The 20,906-nt window shown below is 44.6% G+C and overlaps 1 protein-coding gene across 4 annotated transcripts in view; it reads left to right on the top strand.

Annotated features, from left to right (window-relative positions):
* ST8SIA5 (ST8 alpha-N-acetyl-neuraminide alpha-2,8-sialyltransferase 5) overlaps positions 1-13,021 on the top strand; it is a 57,193-nt gene extending 44,172 nt beyond the window's left edge. For 2 of the 4 annotated variants that reach the window (XM_081942564.1, XM_081942562.1), the window contains 4 exons: positions 1,318-1,383; positions 3,144-3,256; positions 10,051-10,143; positions 11,830-13,021. In XM_081942564.1, the coding sequence (XP_081798690.1) occupies positions 1,318-1,383; positions 3,144-3,256; positions 10,051-10,143; positions 11,830-12,298 (741 nt within the window). In that variant the 3' untranslated portion in view covers positions 12,299-13,021. The remainder of the gene's footprint in view (positions 1-1,317; positions 1,384-3,143; positions 3,257-10,050; positions 10,144-11,829) is intronic. The other 2 variants (XM_081942565.1, XM_081942563.1) reach the window with 1 other exon arrangement.
* The last annotated feature ends 7,885 nt before the right edge of the window (positions 13,022-20,906 follow it).

Here is a 20,906-nt window from a genome sequence, read left to right as displayed (position 1 = left end):
TCAGACAAATGGCTATCCAACATCTTCTTAAAGACTTCCAGTGTTGGGGCATTCACAACTTCTGGAGGCAAGCTGTTCCATTGATTAATTGTTCTAACTGTCAGGAAATTTCTCCTCAGTTCTAAGTTGCTTCTCTCCTTGATTAGTTTCCACCCATTGCTTCTTGTTCTACACTCAGGTGCCTTGGAGAATAGCTTGACTCCCTCTTCTTTGTGGCAACCCCTGAGATATTGGAAGACTGCTATCATGTCTCCTCTAGTTCTTCTTTTCATTAAACTAGACATTCTTTTCAGAAAACTGGTAATTTGCATCCTTTTAGAGGGTCGTTGAAGCAGGTCACTGATTTCCAGAGAGAAAATTGCAGACTACAGGAACCATATTCCCTACTCAGGTGATCCTCAGGACACAGGCAAGCCTCCAAGTGCTTCAACGGCTCTCTAAAAGGATGCAAATGACCAGCTATCTAGAAGGAATATAATTATCCTTCCACTCCCCACTATTCTGTCAGAGCTGAAGAAGCTTCTTGGATGAGAAGGAAAACGTCTTCAAAAGAAAGTACAAGAAAGTCCAGTTGCCTCCTGAAAAAGCACCTTTGGGACAACCACGACCGGGATGACGGAGAATCGCTACAGGCTACCTGTATGCTGTCTTCTAGGCCTTGGTTTGCTATTTTAGATTGTGGTGTGGTTCTTTTATATTTCTTGTTTATCTTGCTTCCCCACCCCCCCGTCCTATGTTAGCTGCCCAGAGTTTCATTTTGCAGGTTGTGGGTGGGGGCATCCAGGTAGAACACATAAATAAATAATTCCAGTTAAATGTTAATAATATTCAATAATAATATGAATTTTTTTACACACCTATTTTGTATGCCTCTCTCTCCCTCCTTCTGATTTGTCATAAATTACAGTTTGCAGTCCAGGCTACAAAGAACATCCAAGTTCTCTCACGAAAAGAGGCAGCTGCTTTAAAGGGTTTGTGGGAGGGTCCAGTGGTGGGTTACAGCCGGTATGCCCTGGTACGGGCGTACCGGTGCCTGCTGGGAGCACCAGGTACCGTTCCGGTACGGTGTTCCGGAGGGCCCTCCGTCCGCCCTCCTTACCTGTATTTGACCCAACCGGGCCATTTGCGCACATGCATGGAGCGTACGGTTCCTACGCAATGCTCCGCCGAGCAGCTGGAGCATTGCGGGCAATGGGTGCGCATTCAGGACGCTTCCACGTGGTATACACCCAGCCCCATTGCAGCGTACTGGGATCCGGAACCCATCACTGGGCGAGGGTTACCTCGGTGTACCAAAGCACCTTTTTATCTTTGCAGTGCATCCTGCCCACCTGCTGTACCTGTACAGGGTCAACATCTGTCCTCCTTTCACTCAAGGCAGTGGTGGGTTTCAAATTTTTTTAGAACCTCTTCTGTAGGTGTGGCCTGCTTTGTGGGAGTGGCTTGCTGGCCATGTGATCGGGTGGGAGTGGCTTGTCAGCTATGTGGCCGAATGGGAGTGGCTTGGCAGTCATGTGACTGGGTGGGCGTGGCCAACTTATAAAATGTGGTGAAACTCACTTAACAACGCTCTTGCTTAGCAACCAAAATGTTGGCTCAGAAACTCTGACATTTGAAGGACGCAAGTCTTAAAGCTGTCAAGTTACAAGACCCTTGCACCCCTAACCCTTTAGAAAAAAAACCCTCCAGGGGTGTTCAAACTTGACAGCTTTAAGACTTGTGGACTTCAACTCCCAGAATTCCTCCTCTCGCTCTTCATCTTGATGATGTGCGGATGGGCGGGGGGAGGGAGCTGCAACCGGTTCTAAACGGCACTGTAGATTTGTGGAACCTCTTCTATGGAAGAGGTTAGAACTGGCAGGAACCCACCTCTGACTCAAGGTAAATGTGTACCAATGTCTATGGAGATTCTCGGTCATCCAGGTCATGGTTGTCCCAAAGGTGTTTTTTCAAGAGGCAGCTGGACTTTCTGTTATAGGAAATTAGCAGCCACCTGTCTCCTAGAAGAATGACGTATTCTAGGAAATATTAAAGAGGTAGAATATTATGTTCCCTGGATGAGAAATGGAGAAATGTGTTTTTTTAGGCAGGAAGGAGACTCACTCTTAATAGCCCCCACCCTCCTCAATAGCCAGGACCTAGTTACCTGCGGGATCGCATCCTACCTCATACATCCCTGCGACCAATTCGCTCTCACAGGGAGGGACTCCTCCGGGTGCCGTCCACTAAGCAATGCCAGCGGGCGGTGCCCAGGAGTAGGGCCTTCTCTGTGATGGGCCCAACCCTCTGGAATGACCTCCCCCCCGATATTAGAACCACCACGGATCTCCGCTCCTTCCGCAAGAAACTCAAGACCCATCTGTTCCAATTAGCTGGCCTGGCCCATTTATAGTCCTATTCCTTATCCTCCTGGCAGTTATTTTTAATTTTGGGGTATATCTTGGGGTAGATTTTAATGTTGCTTCTAATTTTATTACTACTGTACAGTTTGTATATCACCTCCTCTATGTATATGTATGTATATGGTGTTTTAACTCTGACTGTACACCGCCCCGAGTCCCTTCGGGGAGAGGGAGCGGTTTATAAATCTAAATAAAGTAAAGTAAAGTAAAGTAAAGCCCACAGCAGAGGTCTGCACTTAAGAGTTAGCTAGGTCTATTCATAGGCAAATGCCCTCACCCAAGATCCAACAAAGGTAGGATTAGCCCTCAGCCATCATAGCAATTGCCCAAAGCCTCTTCATCGTCACCCTGCAAGATTCAACCAAGCTTGGTGCTCAAGACAGTACAAAGTTACCTCTGCAGGGCCCCATGGGAGTCTGACAACCAAACAGAGTACATTTCCTACACAGGAACAGGAAGCTCCAAGGCGGGGCCCCAAGAGAGGGTATAAATCTCTCTCTCACTCCCATCCAAGTGCTTTTTTTCTTTGCCCAGGACTTCAAACCGTGTGGCCCTGTCCGCCATTAAACCATCTTCCCAAACAGCCGCCATGGATCCAGTGTCTTTCTCCCCACTTGGAACCGAACACAGATGTTTCTTCCAACGCTGTTAAGTCCAGTGGCCTCTTGGGAAAAAAAAGCACCTTTGGGATAAATGTGTACGACGGTTCCAAAAATTGTTCCTATTTTTCGGTTGCTCCAGGAGATGCCCTATTCTCGTTCCCAGTTTAAGAAATGTGCGGTGGTTGGAAACGGAGGAATTTTGAAGAACAGCGGATGTGGCCAGGAGATCGACGCTGCCGATTTTGTGTTACGGTAATTGTCCAGCATGATGATCTTGGAATTTTTATATTCAGTGATTGTGTTGCTATTGCTGCTAATGAAGGCATAGGCAACTTTTGAGGGTTTTTTCACACCTCATTTACTAAGCTCTTACACCAGGGGTCTCAAACTTGTGATCCACGGGCTGGATGCATCACGTGTTGGCCACGCCCACACCCGGTTTAGCGAAGAGGGGAAAATCACGTCATGTGACACTGCCGTGACAACTTGAGTTTGACATCCCTGTCTTACACAGTTAGAAGCAACTGGAAATGAATTCATAACGACTAAGGTAAAGGTTCCCCTCGTACATACGTGCTAGTTGTTCCTGACTCTAGGGGGTGGTGCTCATCTCTGTTTCAAACCCAAAGAGCCAGCACTGTCCAAAGATGTCTCTGTGGTCATGTGGCCAGCATGACTAAACACCAAAGGCACACAGAAAGCTGTTCCCTTCCCACCAAAGGTGGTTCCTATTTTTCTACTTGCATTTTTACGTGCTTTCGAATTGATAGGTTAGCAGAAGCTGGGAGCTCACTCCGTTATGCGATACTAGGGATTCGAACTGCTGAACTGCCAACCTTTCTGATCGACAAGCTCATCATCTTAGCCACTGAGCCACGGCAGCCCTGTCATAAGGACTAAGATTCTTTAACTAGGGCATTCAACATTTTTACAAAAGGGAGAAGTGATAAGACGGTGTGAATTTACATGCTTATGTCTTTGACTCTTTAAATAGTGGGAAATAGTGGAAAACTTTATACCCGCAAACTGGTTAAAACTTTAAAGGCAAAAGAACAGAAAACTAATAGCAACAGTAGAAGATCTCAACCACAACCATTTTTAAAAAGCCACAGATGTTAATGTTTATTGCTTTTCTGTTTTCCTGCCTTTAGACTCTTGATAAAGAATTCGTAATTGGGAAACCCCCCCCCTCAATAAATAAATAAAGTGTATACAATAACTTTCAATTATTTTTAGAAAAAAATATCATTAGCTTTACGTCTCAAAAAGAGCCCCGAATTCTTCCAAGATGATTAATGTAGAGTTTTAAGACACAATTAAAGAAAAAAAGGACAGGAAATCATTTCTGATTCTGCTGACTTAAGATAAAATTGATTCTTGGATCCATTTCAGCTCATTTTGGCTGGTGATGTTTGAAACCGTGGCCTGAAGGCAAAATAATTTTTTTTCTTATTTTCTCCAAAACACAGCCAAGTTACACAAGAGGGACATCAGTTGTTTAGTTGGATTGACCTCATGGTTGACTATTGGCTCAGCATTATGGAGCCATGAATCCCTGCAGGGCTGAGAAGCTGGGACAGAATATTAATTTAATCCCCCTTCTCTCCGTTTCCCTCTTCTATCAAATCCATTTATTTTGTGTTCCGTTGTGTTTGTTCTACTGAGATCAAAGGCCTGTAAACAAGAGTGCGCCAGGATTCCAAACAACACCCCCAACGAAAGAAGACTCCGAGGCTTGAAGTTCCTCAAAGTTCCATTTTATTAGAGATGTCATGTTGGCACTTCTGGGAAAACCCGAATCTGAAAGCTTCCAGGTTTCCCCCACCCAAATGAAAGTTCAAGTCCCTGCCCAGCACCCACATCTCCATCCCATGGCCCAATCAGGCACCGTCCCAACTGGAGATGCCTCCCAGTCACACCACTCCAGGTGAAGGGCAGGATGTCCTTGACTCTCTGAGAAAGGAATGTTATTTTGACTATATATCTCTCATACTCCATATAATTCTCCACCCTCCCAGTTTCCCACAGCATGAAATATGACGGGGCTGAAGGCCCAATGCAAAAGATGCCTTCCAAGCCTGACAGAGTAGACAAGTGAAAAAAAAGTTTGAGGAATCCCCACATGATAAAATCATTTGGGAGATTATATTTGAATTGATGAATTTACTGACTTGGTCAATACTGGCCCTCCGGTCATTTTATGCATTGAATCATACTTTGTGCAGTATGTGCTCCATAAACAATAGAGTTGCAAGAGACCTTGGAGACCCTATAACAGGGATGTCCAAACTTGGGAACTTTAAGACTTGTGAACTTCAACTCCCAGAATTCCCCAGCCAGCATGGCTGGCTGGGGAATTCTGGGAGTTGAAGTCCACAAGTCTTAAAGTTCCCAAGTTTGGACACCCCTGCCCTATACAATTTCAGAAAAATCGTTGTCCCATCGCTTCTTAAAAATCTCCAATATGATGGAGCACCCACAACTTCTAAAGGCAAGTTGTTCCACTGATTAATTGCTCTCACTAAGGAAATTTCTCCTTAGTCATTGGTTGGTTTTCTCCTTGATTCGTTCCCATTCATTGCTTCTTTTCCTGCATTCAGGTGCTTTGGAAAATAGCTTGACTCCCACTTCTTTGTGGCAGCCCCTGAGATATTGGAAGACTGCGATCAAGCCTCTCCTGGTCTTTATTTTCATTAAACTAGACATACCCAGTTCCTGCAGACATTCTTCGTATGTTTTAGCCTCCAGTCCCCTAATCATCTTTGTTGCTCTTCTCTGCACTCTTTCTAGAGTCTCAACATCTTTTCTACATCGTGGCGACCAAAACTGGATGCAGTATTCCAAGTGTGGCCTTACCAAGGCATTATAAAGTGGTATTAACACTTCACGTGATCTTGATTCTATCTCTGGGCAATTTATGATTGCATTAGCTTTTTGGGCCAATATATAGGACCCAGAGCAATTCTTAGCCCTACTGAAGTGCCTTTTTGAGTAGGTATATCTCACAATTCTCTACTGAGTTATAGGTTTTAGAAAAATCTCTTGGGGTTGCATGGAAGGATTTCTACAGGATTTTTAAAACTTAAGTACAGCTTCAGCTTCAGCAGTTCAAAAGTGGATTTCTGTTCCAAGGACTAACTATTTTTCGATTGCAAATGTTTTGTACCAAAGGTGCTTTTTCAGGAAGCAACTGAACTTTCTTGTTTGTTTTTTCTTTGAAGATGTTTTTGCTTCTCATCCAAGAAACTTTTTCGGTTCTGACAGGCAGTGGGGAATGGAAGGATTTATATTCCTTGCAGACAGCTGGTCATTTGCACTTTTGAGGGTGATTGAAGGACTTGGAGGTTTATCTGGGTTCTCCTTACTGTGTCCTGTAAGGTGGGTTGGGTTGAGAGAAAGTGATTGGCCCAAGATCACTCAGCTGGTTTTCATGGCTAAGGCAGAATTTGAACTCAGAGTCCCTTACTTTCTAGCCTGGTTACTTAACTACGACATAAAAACTGGCAAAAATGCATTTCTTCATCAAAGAAGAAAATTATGTTCTGCATGGAGCTGAATGACAAAGAACGGATTCCTAATTATATCTTGTACTTTGGTTTCTGCAAATCTTCCCTTGCCTTGATTACAAATTCAGCTTCCAGCTGTTCTTTGAGGCTGGAAAAAGCAGACTTGAAGAATGGGTTAGTTAGAAAGACGCAATTCAATCCATGCAGTTGAAAAGGATGAGATAAGGAAATTATAATGATAAAAGATGGGGGGGGGGAGACCAATCTCAAAGCCTAGCATGATCATCTTATCCAGAATACGTAAGGTACAATTTCCCAGGGCAATGTCAGTAATCGGAGGTATTTATTTTTATTTTATTTTATTTCATTTCATTTCATTTTACTTCATTTTATTTTATTTATTTCATCAAGCATTAATTAGATAACAGATATAAGTATAAACATGATTATGAATACATGAAATGAATACGAATACAACGGAGTATTAGGACAGGGACGGTAGGCAGGCTGGTGCGCTTATGCATGCTCCCTTACAGACCTCTTAGGAATGGGGTGAGATCGACAGCAGGACAGTCTAAGGTTAAAGTTTGGAGAGTTTGGGGAAGAAACCAGAGTCAGGTAGTCCATTCCAGGCATTGACCACTCTGTTGTTGAAGTCGTATTTTCTGCAATCGAGTATGGAACAGTTTACTATAAGTTTGTATCTCTGTGTTGTTGTGGTTGAAGCTGAAGTAGTCATTGACAGGTAGGACATTGTAGCAGATAATTTTATATACTACGATCAAAGGTGGCAAAGTTCTAAGTTGTCTAAAGCCCAAAATCTCAAGTCTGGTGGCATAAGGGATTCTATTGTGAGCAGTAGAATGGAGGACTCTTGTCGTGAATTATCTCTGAACTCGTTTGATTGTATTAATGTCCGATATGCAGTGCGGGTTCCAGACAGATGAATATCCAGACAGATATTTAACAAATCTAAGGAAAATAGATACTGCATACTGCAGAAATTTATTTAGATATTTTGAGGAGGACCCTTGTTGTAGCAGCTTAGATTCCATTGTGATCTTGCTTACAGGACTCAAAGCTAAAACTGATCCCAATTAGGCATTCCTTATATAACTCTGTATCTTATTCAGGGTGCCAGCTCTTTGGAAAACATTCATTTTTTCCTATTGCTCTTTCTACTTCTTTCTTTATCAGGAAAAAAAAGAAGAAAACAGTTAAAGAAAGAAAGATGGCACTGCCTTGCAGGATCAAATGAATGTATTAGTGTAGGACAGGGGTATCAAACTCAAGATGTGGTCAGATCTGGCCCGCGTGGCCATCTTGGAAATTGTAATGGCCTGGCCTGCATCACTTCAGCCTGGCCCACACTATCTCGGCGTGTGCAAGTACGCACAGAAGGCAGCCAAGATGGTGTGGGTGGGGCCTGTGCATGCATGCGCCCGCCGACCCTGCCCGTGCCTGCAAACTCCTCCCCTCTCCCCCCCTCCACCAGCCCATGGAAGACAGATGATACGGCCTGTGGGAAAATCGAGTTTGACACCCCTGGTGTAGGACGAGTAGCAGAACCTGCGGGAGGAGTCAAAAGAATTACCAGCCTATAATCTCAACATAGCCACAAACAGACTAAGTCCAATTCCCTTTGAATTCCATAGACATTTATGGAAGATTAAAATCTTAAACATCTGGCTATTCCAGGCCTGAGGATAGAGGGTGGGGAGTTTGTTGAACTCCCATTGGTTGTTTTTTGGATGTGTTTGTTATGTCTTTTTTCCTGGATAGTTATTTCTTTTCTTTCTATTTTATTGTTCCGTACAGTTTAAAATAGCTCTCCAGGCTCAAGGTTGACTCAGCCTTCTGAGGCCGGTAAAATGGGGACCCAAATTGTTGGGGGCAATAGGCCGGCTCTGTAGAGAGGCCTCTAAAGCATTGTGAAGTGGTATATACCCCGTTTCCCTGAAAATAAGACCTCCCCGGATAATAAACCCAATCGGGCTTTTGAGTGCATGTGCTAAAATAAGCCCTCTCCTTCAAATTGACATTTGAAATTAGAGAACAAAGAAGAGGAGCAATTTTATAAGATACGGGATTTGTTTTATCAGTGGCTGGAAAAAAGAACCTGGACATGAAAAATGTTTTACTTATGTTTTAATTGAAGGAGAAAAGTGAGAATACAATAATGTTGTTAAATAGACTAATAACGATACAATGTTTTAATTGAAGGAGAAAAGTGAAAATACAATAATGTTAAATAGACTAATAATAATACAATGAAACACTGACATACATATGAATAATTTAGAATTTTTTGTTATAAAATGAAGGACAAAGATAATAATGAATTAATGTACATTTGATAGAGGATTGGTAATATAATATATAACTCTTAGTGCATACTATAAATATATCCTGTTGAAAATAGTGATAGATATATTAACATAAACACTTGGTAAATTCTTTTATACTGTAAAAATATTTAAAATGAGACAATGATTGCATAAAGGTATGTTGTTGTTAAGCAGACAATCAAGAATGTAAGAGAATTAAGCTTATTGAAAAGAAAGACATATTAATCGTAATTGAACATATGCTGTACAATGAAAGTGAGGTTTTGGGTTATATTGGATGGAAAATCTGTGATTGTATATGTAATCGAAAATACGGATGCAAAAACACTTGTAACCAAACGACATGCTGTATGTAATGGATGAAAATTTTTAAATGTTGTCTTTTATGTTTAAAAATAAAACAAAATGTGAGAAAGTAAAATAAGCCCTCCCCGAAAATATTGCAACACAGCAGCAGTCAAGAGGTGACCACATTCACCGCCTCCTGTACCTCAAAAATAATAAGACCTCCCCAAAAATAAGGCCAATCACTTATTTCAGGGGGGGAGGGGGTCAAAAGAAAATAAGACCCTGTCTTATTTTGGGGGAAACGTGGGTAAGTCTAAGTGCTATTGCTATAAGCTGCCCAGAATTGTCTGTAGCTGGGCCACTTCTAAATTGAAATCAACCAATAAATCCCTTCATCTAAACCAGGGGTCAGCAACCTGCGGCTCTGGGGCCGCATGTGACTCTTTCATCCCTCTGCTGTGGCTCCCTGTTGCCCATCGGCACCACAATTTTGAGAGAAACTTCCGGTTAGTGAAGGGTGGCGTGGAAGGAGGGCAGGATGAGACTCTATGGCAAGGGGCGGAGTTTTTTGGGTGAGCTCCACAAGTGATAGGCTTTCGGTTAGGACACGTAGAGGAAAAAGGATGCTACACTATGAGGAGACTCTATGGTGGGGAAACTGGATTTCCGGTCGGCTCCAGGATTGAAGGGGGGGGGGCTTCCGGTTAGGACCTTTGTGGCTCTTTGAGCGTTTCAGGTTGCCGACCCCTGGTCTAAACCCAAAGGCCTCGGCGACGCCATCTGGCTTGCGGTACACTGACTCGGTTGGCTGTTTTTGGCGCTGTGTAAACTGGTGTTTGTTTTGGATGAGGAGGGAGAGGGTTACCGTTAAAACAATTAAACCTGAGATCTTTTCCTCCTATAGATGCAATTTGCCACCCATATCGAGGAAATACGTTGCAGATGTTGGGGTCAAGACTAACGTCGTGACGGTCAACCCCAGCATAATTACGGAAAGGTCAGTCGTTCCCCAGCCTCCTTTCCCCTCCTCAGCCTCTGTGGAAGTCGCAGGCCTGAGAAAGAAGGAGCTGCGTCGTCTTACTTGCCCTGGCAATTCGCGGCTCTCGGCGCTGTAATTTCATAGCAACTGGAAGTGAGAGTCATTTGAGCTTCCTTGTCATTAGGGGGAATGCGTGCAGTTGAAAGGATGCATGTGGACTTCAGCCCACGCATGTTCTCTTCTCTTCTTCTGTGTTCTTGCTTTCCCTTGCTTTTCTTTCCTCCCTCCTTCCCTCCCTCCCTCCCTCCCTCCCTCCCTCCCCACTTTGGCTTCTTTTCCTTAGCTTCCTTTCCTTGGCTGTCCTTCCTTCCCTCCCTCCTTTCCCCCTCTTTCTTTTACCTTCCTATTTTCCTTCCTTCCTTCCTTCCCTCCCCCCCTTCCTCTCTCCTTTATCTTCCTTCCTATTTTCCTCCCTCCCTCTTTCTTTAATCTTCCTTCCTTCCCTTCCTCCCTCTTTTATTTTCCTGCCTTCCCTCCCTCCTTTTCCCCTCTTTCTTTTACCTTCCTATTTTCCTTCCATCCTTTTCTTCCCTCTCTCCCTCCCTTTTATCTTCCTTCCTTCCTTCCCTCCCTCCTCCTCCCTCTCTCTTTTATCTTCCTTCCTAGTTTCCTCCCTCCCTCTTTCTTTTATCTTCCTTCCTTCCCTCCCTCCCTCTCCCTCTCTCTTTTATCTTCCTTCCAATTTTCCTCCCTCCCTCTTTCTTTTATCTTCCTTCCTTCTCTCCCTCCTTTCCCCCTCTTTCTTTTACCTTCCTATTTTCCTTCCTTCCTTCCCTCCCTCCCCCTTCCTCTCTCCTTTATCTTCCTTCCTATTTTCCTCCCTCCCTCTTTCTTTAATCTTCCTTCCTTCCCTCCCTCTATTTTCCTTCCTTCCCTCCCTCCTTTTCCTCTCTTTCTTTTACCTTCCTATTTTCCTTCCATCCTTTTCTTCCCTTTCTCCCTCCCTCTTTCTTTTATCTTTCTTCCTTCCCTCCCTCCCCCTCCCTCTCTCTTTTATCTTCCTTCCAATTTTCCTCCCCCCCTCTTTCTTTTATCTTCCTTCCTTCTCTCCCTCTTTTATTTTCCTTCCTTTCTCCTCCCTCCTCCCTCTTTCTTTTATCCTCCTTCCTTTTCTTCGCTCCCTCCATCTTTCTTTATCTTCCTCTCTCCCTCCCTCTTCCTTCCTTTTTACCTTCCTTTCCTCCCTCTTTTATCTTCCTTCCTTCCTCTTTCCCTCTTTATTTTATCTTCCTTCCTTCCTTCTACCTTAAGACGACTCCATCTGTTCTGAACAGTAAAGGAGATTTATTTAGCAGTTATCCCTGATTTTATAGTGTCTGGAACCGAAACTTGACTCAGAAGCCAACTCTTCAGTCTCCAGAGAGCTCGGAGGGTTCCAGAGTTGGATCTTAAGAAAAACAAAAACAAAAAAAGGACCTTGCCATTTGACAAAAACCACAATTTCTGATTTTCCTTCCTTTTCCACGCCTTTGACATTTAAATGAGGAGTCCCCATCTCACAGATCCCAAGAAGTCCACCATAAAGCTCTTTTAATTGCAACGTGCTTTTTATCAGAGGAGAATTTTTAAGGCCAAATATTAGATTGCTCCATTTTTTACCCTTTGTTTACTCTTCTTCTCCTCCCCTTCTGCAAACCATACCAGGTTCCAGAGGCTGGAGAAATGGCGGAGGCCTTTCTACCAGGTCCTGAAAGGCTACGAAAACTCCTCCGTGTTGCTTCCCGCCTTCTACAACACCCACAACACCGACGTCTCCCTCAGGGTCAGGTATGTCCTGGATGACTTTCAATCCAAGAAGGCCGTCTACTTTTTCCACCCCAAATATCTCATCAACGTCTCACGCTACTGGCTGACTCAAGGGGTGCGGGCCAAGCGTATCACCACAGGGCTGATTCTCGTGACGGCCGCCTTGGAGCTCTGTCAAGAGGTGCACCTCTTTGGATTTTGGGGTTTCCCCATGAACCCCTCAGGGATGTTTACAACTCACCATTACTACGACAACGTCAAACCTCGACCCGGATTCCATGCCATGCCTTCGGAGATGTTCAACTTCCTCCGTCTGCACAGCAGGGGGATTTTAAGAGTCCACACGGATGCCTGCGGCTACTCCTGATCCAATGCAACGGATGGATTGTTTTCTTTTTTTTAAAAAAAAGCAAAATATAGGGTTTTTTTTGGGGGGGGTCCTTTGCCACATCCTGAAGCAGAAAAGTAATTGGCGGGCAAGGATAAACACGTCCGCTGGGCCAGGCATCCCGTGCAAACGAATTTTAACGCTTCGAGAAAATTATGCAATAATATTTGAGCTTCTATTTTTCGTCAGGTTTTGCTTTTCTTCAGAGAGTTGGTGACCCGCCACCTCTTTTTCCCCCTCGTCAGCCATGTTGGGCTGTTGTCGTTTGGGTGAAGCACATCTTAGTAGGGCAGGAATGAGCGCCCTGCCTTGGGGGCCTCCAAGAAGCAAAGCACATTAGCTAAAAGATTTTACAGTAGAAATAGAGCACATCGTTTTTAGGGAATCAGTATTTCGTTTCTAGGAGGGCACAAACCCCTGTCAAACAGGAAATTCAGATGGGTTGTTTTGCACAGCAGCTGTGGATTAGGGCAGGATTGGTGAGAAGCTTCAGTGTAAGAAGCATGGTGTATCCCCTTAGCTCTGTCATCTTTTTTGGGGCCATGGAGTGCATCATTCTGTCCTTCCTTCCTTCCTTCCTTCCTTCCTTCCTTCCTTCCTTCCTTCCTTCCTTCCTTCCTTCCCCTTTGTCCTTCCTCTCCTCTGCTCTCTTCCCCTCCCCTCCCTCCCTTCCCCTTTGTCCTTCCTCTCCTCTGCTCTTCTCCCCTCCCCTCTTCTCCTTCCCTCCTTCCTCCCTCCCTCTCTCCTCCCTCCCTCCCTTCCTCTTCCCCTCCCTCTCTCTCTCCCTCCCTCCTTCTTTCCTCCCTCCCCCCTCCCTTCCTTCTTTCCCATTTGTTCTTCCTCTCCTCTGCTCTCTTCCCCTCCCTTCCTTCCTTCCTTCCTTCCTTCCTTCCTTCCTTCCTTCCTTCCTTCCCCTTTGTCCTTCCTCTCCTCTGCTCGTTTTCCCTCCTCTCTCCCCTCCTTCCCTCCCTCCCTCCCTTCTCCTTTGTCCTTCCTCTCCTCTGCTCTTCTCCCCTCCTCTCTTCTCCCTCCCTCCCCCTCCCTCCCTCTCTCCTCTTCCCTTCCTTCTTTCCTCTTTCCCCTCCCTCTCTCCCTCCTTTCTTCTTTCCTCCCTCCCTCCCTCCCATTCTAGTGACCCCACTGTTGTGAAGAAGACAGCCAGCGGTGTTTGAAAGAATACTCATCTGTTTCCCTTCCTCCCACTGACTGCCTTCTCAAACTAATACATTGCTCTTAGCCATGTTCGGCTTACTTCCTGTATAAATCTTGGGGTGGATGCCCCCAAATCCCTCCTCATCGCAGTATCAAATGTTCTACTGACACAGAACCAACCAGGAAGCCATGAAGACTGTAGATACAGATGAAGTTCTCTGGAGCCAAAGAGGAACTTCTAAAGTACATGAAGAAACTGTGGGATGGAAACACACCCTTGGAAGAGAAGACGGATCAAACCCGGCCTGATCAGTTGGAGGATAATAGAGCTGAGAGAATACTTCAACTCCCATGCTGGTTGGGGAATTCTGGGAGTTGTGAAGTCCACAAGTCTTAAATGGCCAAGGGCATTGCACTGATGCAATCATTAAAAGGTGAAATGGAGGGGAGGGGATCAGTGGTGGAATCCTCCCAATTTAGCAACCGGTTCGGTGATCGCACGATTTGCGCGTATGTGTGCAGTTTGAAGAAATCTCCACTTCCGGGTTTCTTCGGAAGAGTAACACAGCTGATTTGCGCAGCAATCCACTCTGTCATGTGAATCAGCGGAGTAAATAGCGTGGGCAGTGGGTGGGCCCATCTGATTGTCGGGGCGACCCGGTTCGCTCCCAGCTGATCGTTGGAGTTACCGTTTGCTTGAACCGGTTGTGCATGCTCAGTTTGAAGAAATCTTTACTTCCGGGTTTCTTCAGAGGAGTAACACAGCTGATTGCGCACCAATCCGCTCTGCCGCGTGAATCAGCTGAGAAGAAAGGTAGGAGAATAGCGTGGGAAGGCAGGTGGGCCCATCTGATCATCAGGGCGACCTGGTTTGCTCCCAGCTGATTGTTGGGAGTTACTGGTTTGCTCGAACCGGTCCGAATTGGTAGAATCCCACCCCTGGATGGGATGGTCCCACTGGACAATTATCCTGTCTGATCAGAGCAAATGTTTACCTGGTCCATAGCTTATATCTCTGAGAATCCTGCACAATGTCCACAGAAGACATAATGAAGGTGGGGAAACCATCATTCTGAGGATTTTATGCAAGAGGGAAAGAGTGGCAGACGTAGGAGAAAGCCTGCAAGGTGGAGTCAAGAGAGGAATCAGCTTGGAGTCCTTATATTCTCACAAGTAGGCTACCCCCTCATCCACCCTGAATCCCTTTAACTTATCTAGCACCAATTTAGTCCTGATTCTTCACCCCTGACATTAGGTCCTTCTTTCCATAAGTAGCGAACTAATAAGGGGACAGGCAGGAGATTTGAATTCACTTGGGCTTGGGGTTGAGAGCAGGGACGGGATTCAGCCAGTTCAGACCGGATTGGGCGAACTGGATGCTAATTTTACATCTGGTTCGCCGAACCGGTAGTTGCAAAGACATGGCCACGCCCACCCAGCGAATGGGCATAGAACCAGTAGCTAAAATTTTTGAATCCCACTCCTGGTTGAGAGAGAGAGAGAGAGATAGACTTGGAACAGACCATAAGTTTGGAAAGTCCTATCTGCCGAGTTAACAGTCAGCACTAAATTGGCACTAGGTAAGAGTTAATGGAATTCAACACGGTTTGGATTTGAACCGCTTGTGAGAACATAAGGATTCCTGGCTGGTTCCTCTCTTGACTCCATCACCTTCAGATTCTGCCTGCCCTTTTCCTACCACTCTTTCCTTCTTGCGTAAAACTTTCAGAATGATAGTTTCCCCAGCCTCATTACGTCATCTCTGAACATTGTGCAAGGTCCTTCAGGAATCAAAACTATGGACCACATAGTCTTTTGCTCTAGTCCAGTAGGATAGTTGTCCAGAGGGACACCCTTCCTCCCCCCCCTTTTTGACTTTCCAGAGGGCAGTGGGAGGTTGAAAAACATTAAAGCACAGCACGTGTTATGATTTAGCCCAGTTTAGCAAATGCGAGTAGATTAATAGGTATCACTTTGGTGGGAAGGTACCAGTGTCCTCTGTGCCTTTGGCGTATAGCCATGTTGGCCACATGACCACAGAAGTGTCTTCGGACAACGTCGGCTCCCTCGGCCAAGAAACTGAGATGAACAATGCCCTCTAGAGTTGGATATGGCTGGAGAGGGAAACCTTTACCTTTTAATCAGCACGTAGGGCAGTCACAAGATATAAATGGCCCATGTTCTAAGGCAGAAGATGGCAATTCTTTTGGTACAGGTGTATTTTAGACCCACCATGCACAAAATCTGCATTGATGGGACAACATGATTATCATGTCATGGAAAGTTGGAGAGACAAAAGTTATGAACAGGAGGTGGCTGATGTGGCATACGCCATCTTTAATTTATTTTTGAAATGGACGGGAATTATCGTATTTTTTGGAGTATAAGATGCTCCGAAGTATAAGACGCACCTAGCTTTTGGGGAGGAAAACAAGAAAAAAAATCTGCCTCTGCCTCTCAGCAATTTGCCTCCTCGCAAACAGCAAACATCCTGTTTCCGTTTCAGTTTCAGGACAGCCTGATTAGCACAAGAAAAAAAAAACTGCCTCTGCCTCCCAGCAATTTGCCTCCTTGCAGCAAAGAGCTTGTTTCAATTTCAGCTTCAAGCACAGCCTGATTAGCACAAGCAGCTGATTGTCGGTTGGATCGGCCTCCCGAGGATCAGCTGTTTCAGGCTGCAGGGATTGCCATTGCCTATTGCTGCCTCTGCACACCCCATTTTCGGCCATCGCATGCCCCATTTTTGGCCTCCGTGCCTCCCATTTTTCGCCCATTCCAGGCGGTGGGGATCAGGATGGGCGGAAAACAGGGCATGTGGAGGCCAAAGACAGGGTTCGCAGTGGCCAAAAATGGGATGGAGAGGCCGAAAATGGGGCGCGCGGAGGCGGCAATAGGCAATGGCAATCACTGCAGCCTGAAACAGCTGATTGTCGGAAGGCCGATCAGCTGCTTGTGCTAATCAGGCCGTGCTGAAACTGACACAGGCTCATTGCTGTTTGCTGCAAGGAGGCAAATTGCTGGGAGGCAGAGGCCGAAGGGTGGGCAAGGCTTACATTTGGTATATAAGACGCACCTAAATTTTCACCCTCTTTTTTTTGGGGGGGGGGGGGGAAGTGCATCTTATACTCTGAAAAATACGGTACATGCTGAATTTTCCATGAGTTGCAGTTGGACTTTAGCCATGTACATCTCAGGGACCTAAAGGTTCACAAAATCTCCTTGCTTCAAATGGGAATATCCATTACATGAAAAAAAGTGTCTATTTCATTATTGTAAAAACCATTTCACCTAATTAAATGTGTTGTTCAGTAATTGGACAGTATTTCTATCCATCTCAGACAAAGGAAGCCACATTTCCCTACAATTCTCAGAGGTTAAAAATGGACAGAAATCTCCAGTTTAAATGCCTACAAAGTATTTTGAACTTTGGAAACCTGTGCAGAAATGTGATTTCCTTTGTATGGCGAGGACAGAATATTTGTCTGCTTTCGGAAGAAAAATGCTCAACAGTAGAACAATAAAAATAAAAAGTATCTCTATATATATTTTTGTAGTTTTTATGCAGTAAAATTGAGCCATGTTGGGGGTAGCAGTAGATGTACCGTAGTACATAGGTTTACACGGATATGTGCCAAAGTCCCTAAGCATATGTGGGACAAGACTCTGTATATGTTCTGTTATAAATATTTCTATGGAACCAACATATAGGTAGTCCTCAACTTACGACCGTCAGAATTTCCATTGCTAGGCAAGACAGTTCTGGAGTGGTGCAGTGGCCTAGAGGTAGAGCTCTTGCCTCACAGTCAGGAGGCTGTGAAGTTCGACCCGAGGTAGAGGCAGATTTTTCTCTCTCTGGGCACATTGAGAATGTATCTGCTGAACGAAACTCCGCATTGGTGACAGGAAGGGCATCCGGCCAATAAAACACTCTGATAGCTCCATTCAATTGCTTAGACTCCAACCTGCAAGGGATTATGGGGTCGCTAAAAGAAGATGAGGAGGCAGTTCTTAAATAATACAATACAATAGTAGAGTTGGAAGGGACCTTGGAGGTCTTCTAGTCCAACCCCCTGCCTAGGCAGGAAACCCTATACCGTTTCTGAAATAAGTTCTGTGCAATTTTACAAACTTTTTTTTTGCCACTGGTTGTTAAGCAAATCATTTCAGTTGTTAAGTGAATCGTACGATTGTTTTAGCCAGGGGTGTCCAAACTTGGCAACTTTAAGACTTGTGGACTTCAACTCCCAGAATTCCCCAGCCTGGGGAATTCTGGGAGTTGAAGTCCACAAGTCTTAAAGTTGCCAAGTTTGGACACCCCTGGTTTTAGCAAATCCAGCTTTTTCCCCAATCGACTTTGCTTGTCAGAAACAGGCTGGGAACATCATAAATGGGGATCACATGACCCCTGGACAGCGCAACCGTCACAAATACTTACCAGTTGCCAATCCTCTAAATTTTGCTCAGGTGATCATGGGATATTGCAATGGTTTTAAGGGCAAGAACTGGTTGTAAGTCGCTTCTTAAGTGCCGCTGTCATTTTGAACAGTCGCTAAACGAATGGGAAGGCTGTACCTGCATGCACAACTGAACACAATCCATTTCTTGAAAATGATCAGGAACCTTTCTAAAGCCGTTTGTAGCTGCTATGCAGATGTTAGCTAACAGAAGTATTCAAGCCAGCTTACGGTAGAATAGAAAATCACCACACGGGGTGGGGGGTGGGGGTGATAAATAAATTGTACAAGAATCTTAAAATAGAATGCGCAAACGCATCTGCAGCAACCATCTTTTGAAAAGACCCATTGAAACAAAATCCCCCCCCTGGCCTGTTCAAAAGTAGATAAGGAATCAGAATAGAGCTGGAAGGGACCTTGGAGGTCTTCTAGTCCAGCCCCCTGCTCAAACCTTATATCAGTGATGGAGAACCTTTTCGGCACTGAGTGCCCAAATGGGAACGTGTGTGCATGCGCATGCTGGAACACCAGAAACCCAAAGACTAGCTGGCTGGCGCATGCATGCCTCTTTTGGGGGCATTTGGGGGGCTGTTTGGGAGCCATTTTTCAGGCCGTTTTGGGACAGTGTTCAGGCTGATTTTTTGGGGCCATTTTTCAGTCCATTTTTGGGCCATTTTCTGGCACTCTGGCACCCGCGAAGACCAGCTGGCCAACAGGCCTGTGCGCACCAGAAACCAGAAGAGCAGCTAGCGATGGTGCACGTACCCACAGAGAGGGCTCTGCATGCCACCTGTGGCATGTGTGCCATAGGTTCGCCATCACGGCCTCTACCATTCCAGACAAGTGACTTCCAATCTCTTCTTAGAAACCTCCAGTATTGAAGCATTCACAACTTCTGGAGGCAACTTCTGTTCCACTGATTAATTGTTCTAACTGTCAGGAAGTTTCTCCTCAGTTCTAAGCTGCTTCTCTCCTTGATTAGTTTCCACCCATTGCTTCTTGTTCTACCCTCAGGTGCCTTGGAGAATAGTTTGACTCCCTCTTCTTTGTGGCAACCCCTGAGATATTGGAAGACTGCTATCATGTCTCCCCCAGTCCTTCTTTTCATCAAACTAGAAATTAATTTGTTTGCAACAGGAATTCAACCACAGATTTGAATTCCTAATTTGAGTCATAGTTCTAGATGAGAAGTGCTTGACTCAAGGAAATGGCCCTTTCTAATCCAGAATAAGCATTTCATACAAAGGCTAAATGTCATTTCTAGAACGGATGGTAGGATAGATCAAGGATCCATCAGAGAACTTTTCAAGGTGTGGATTGTGATTGGCAAAAGGCATGGAGTAGGCTGGTAATCCTCCACTTACAACCACAATGGAACCTAAAGTTCCCTTGCTACCCAGGACAGTTTTTAAACGAGCTTTGCCCCATTTTACGACCTTTGTCCCCACGGTGGCTAAGTGAATTACCGCAGTTATTAAATTAGTAACACAGTTGTTAGTGACTCTGGCTTCCCCATTGACTCTGTGTGTCAGAAGTTCGCAAAAAAGATCACGTGGCTGCAACCGTCATAAATACGAGCTAGTTGCCAAGGGTCCAAATTTTGATCATGTGACCAGCAATGGTCGTAAGTGTGAAGAATGGTTATAACTTAATTTTTGTTGCGTCTTTGGACAGTCACCGAACAAATGTTTATAAGTCGAGGTCTATCTGTATATGTAGAGCTTGTTTAGTTATCTAGAAGACCTCCAAGGTCCCTTCCAACTCTGCTATTGTATTGTATTGATCACGGTTGAGACTGGCAACTCAGCTGTTAAGCAAAGTAGTCACTAAGAGAAACACCACAGTTTTATAATCTTACTTCAGCTTTCTTTTTCTTTACAAACCTGGGAAGAGTATAAATGTAAGTTTATCAGTTGCACAGTTACTTTTTAATCTCCATTTTAACTGTGAATTATATAAGGCAGTTAGTTGCTAAACCAGGATTATCTGTATGAGCAACAAGTTAGCAATGATGGGTATAATTCCCTGATCAAGTGGGGGGAAAAGATTATACCTGCCATACATTTTGAAATTATATACAGTATATATATATGTGTGTGTGTGTGTGTGTTTGTGCGTGCGTGCTGGTTTTGTTGTATTCGGGTCTTTTCCCGTGTAAGGTTGAGATTGTCTTTGCAATGTTTCAGCAGGATCTGCCGAAGAGATCCTGCCGAAACGTTGCAAAGACAATCTCAACCTTACACGGGAAAAGACCCGAATACAACAAAACCAGCCTACCTACACCCGTGAAAATCTACGAATATATATATTTGTGTTATATTTGTACTGTACTGTGTAACACAAATACACACACACACACACACACACACACAATTTTGCATCCTTTTCTATCCCTAATTAACTCTTTTCCCCCTTTAAAAATGACCATTGCTTTCCTTTGCTATTTTCCCAAGAGCTATTTGAAATTATTTTTAAAAATCCTCATTTTCATCTCAGAGTTGCTAATTAAAATTAAACACGTTTTTAAAAATAGCCATCTTGGTTATCGTGACAAAGCTAAAAATGTTAATCTACCAATAGTAGCTTCATTTTAAAAAGTGTCGCTCTCTCACACTGGCTGCATTTGTACAGCTTGCTTAAACATACTGAAATTGTCCATGCTTTTGCCTGCCACAAGTTAGGTGACAGAAAACAAAACCCAGGTAAGGTTTTAAACCAGTGTTTCTCAAACTTGGCGACTTTAAGTCCTATGGACTTCAACTCCCAGAATTCCCCAGCCAGCTATGCTGGCTGGGGGATTCTGGGAGTTGAAGTCCACAAGACTTAAAGTCACCAAGTTTGAGAAACACTGGTTTAAACCAATCAAACTTAGCATGTTGTCTGAATTTAACTGCTAAATTTCTAATTAGAATCACCGCAGAGGTGAATTCCTACCGGTTTGGACCGATTCGGCCGAACAGGTAGGAACTTGGCACCCTGGC

The sequence above is a fragment of the Natrix helvetica genome (assembly GCF_964273705.1).
Source record: "Natrix helvetica genome assembly, chromosome: 2".
Taxonomy (NCBI): Eukaryota; Metazoa; Chordata; class Lepidosauria; order Squamata; family Natricidae; genus Natrix; species Natrix helvetica.
Note: the sequence above shows the minus strand (reverse complement) of the source record. Positions and strands in the feature narration are given on the sequence as shown.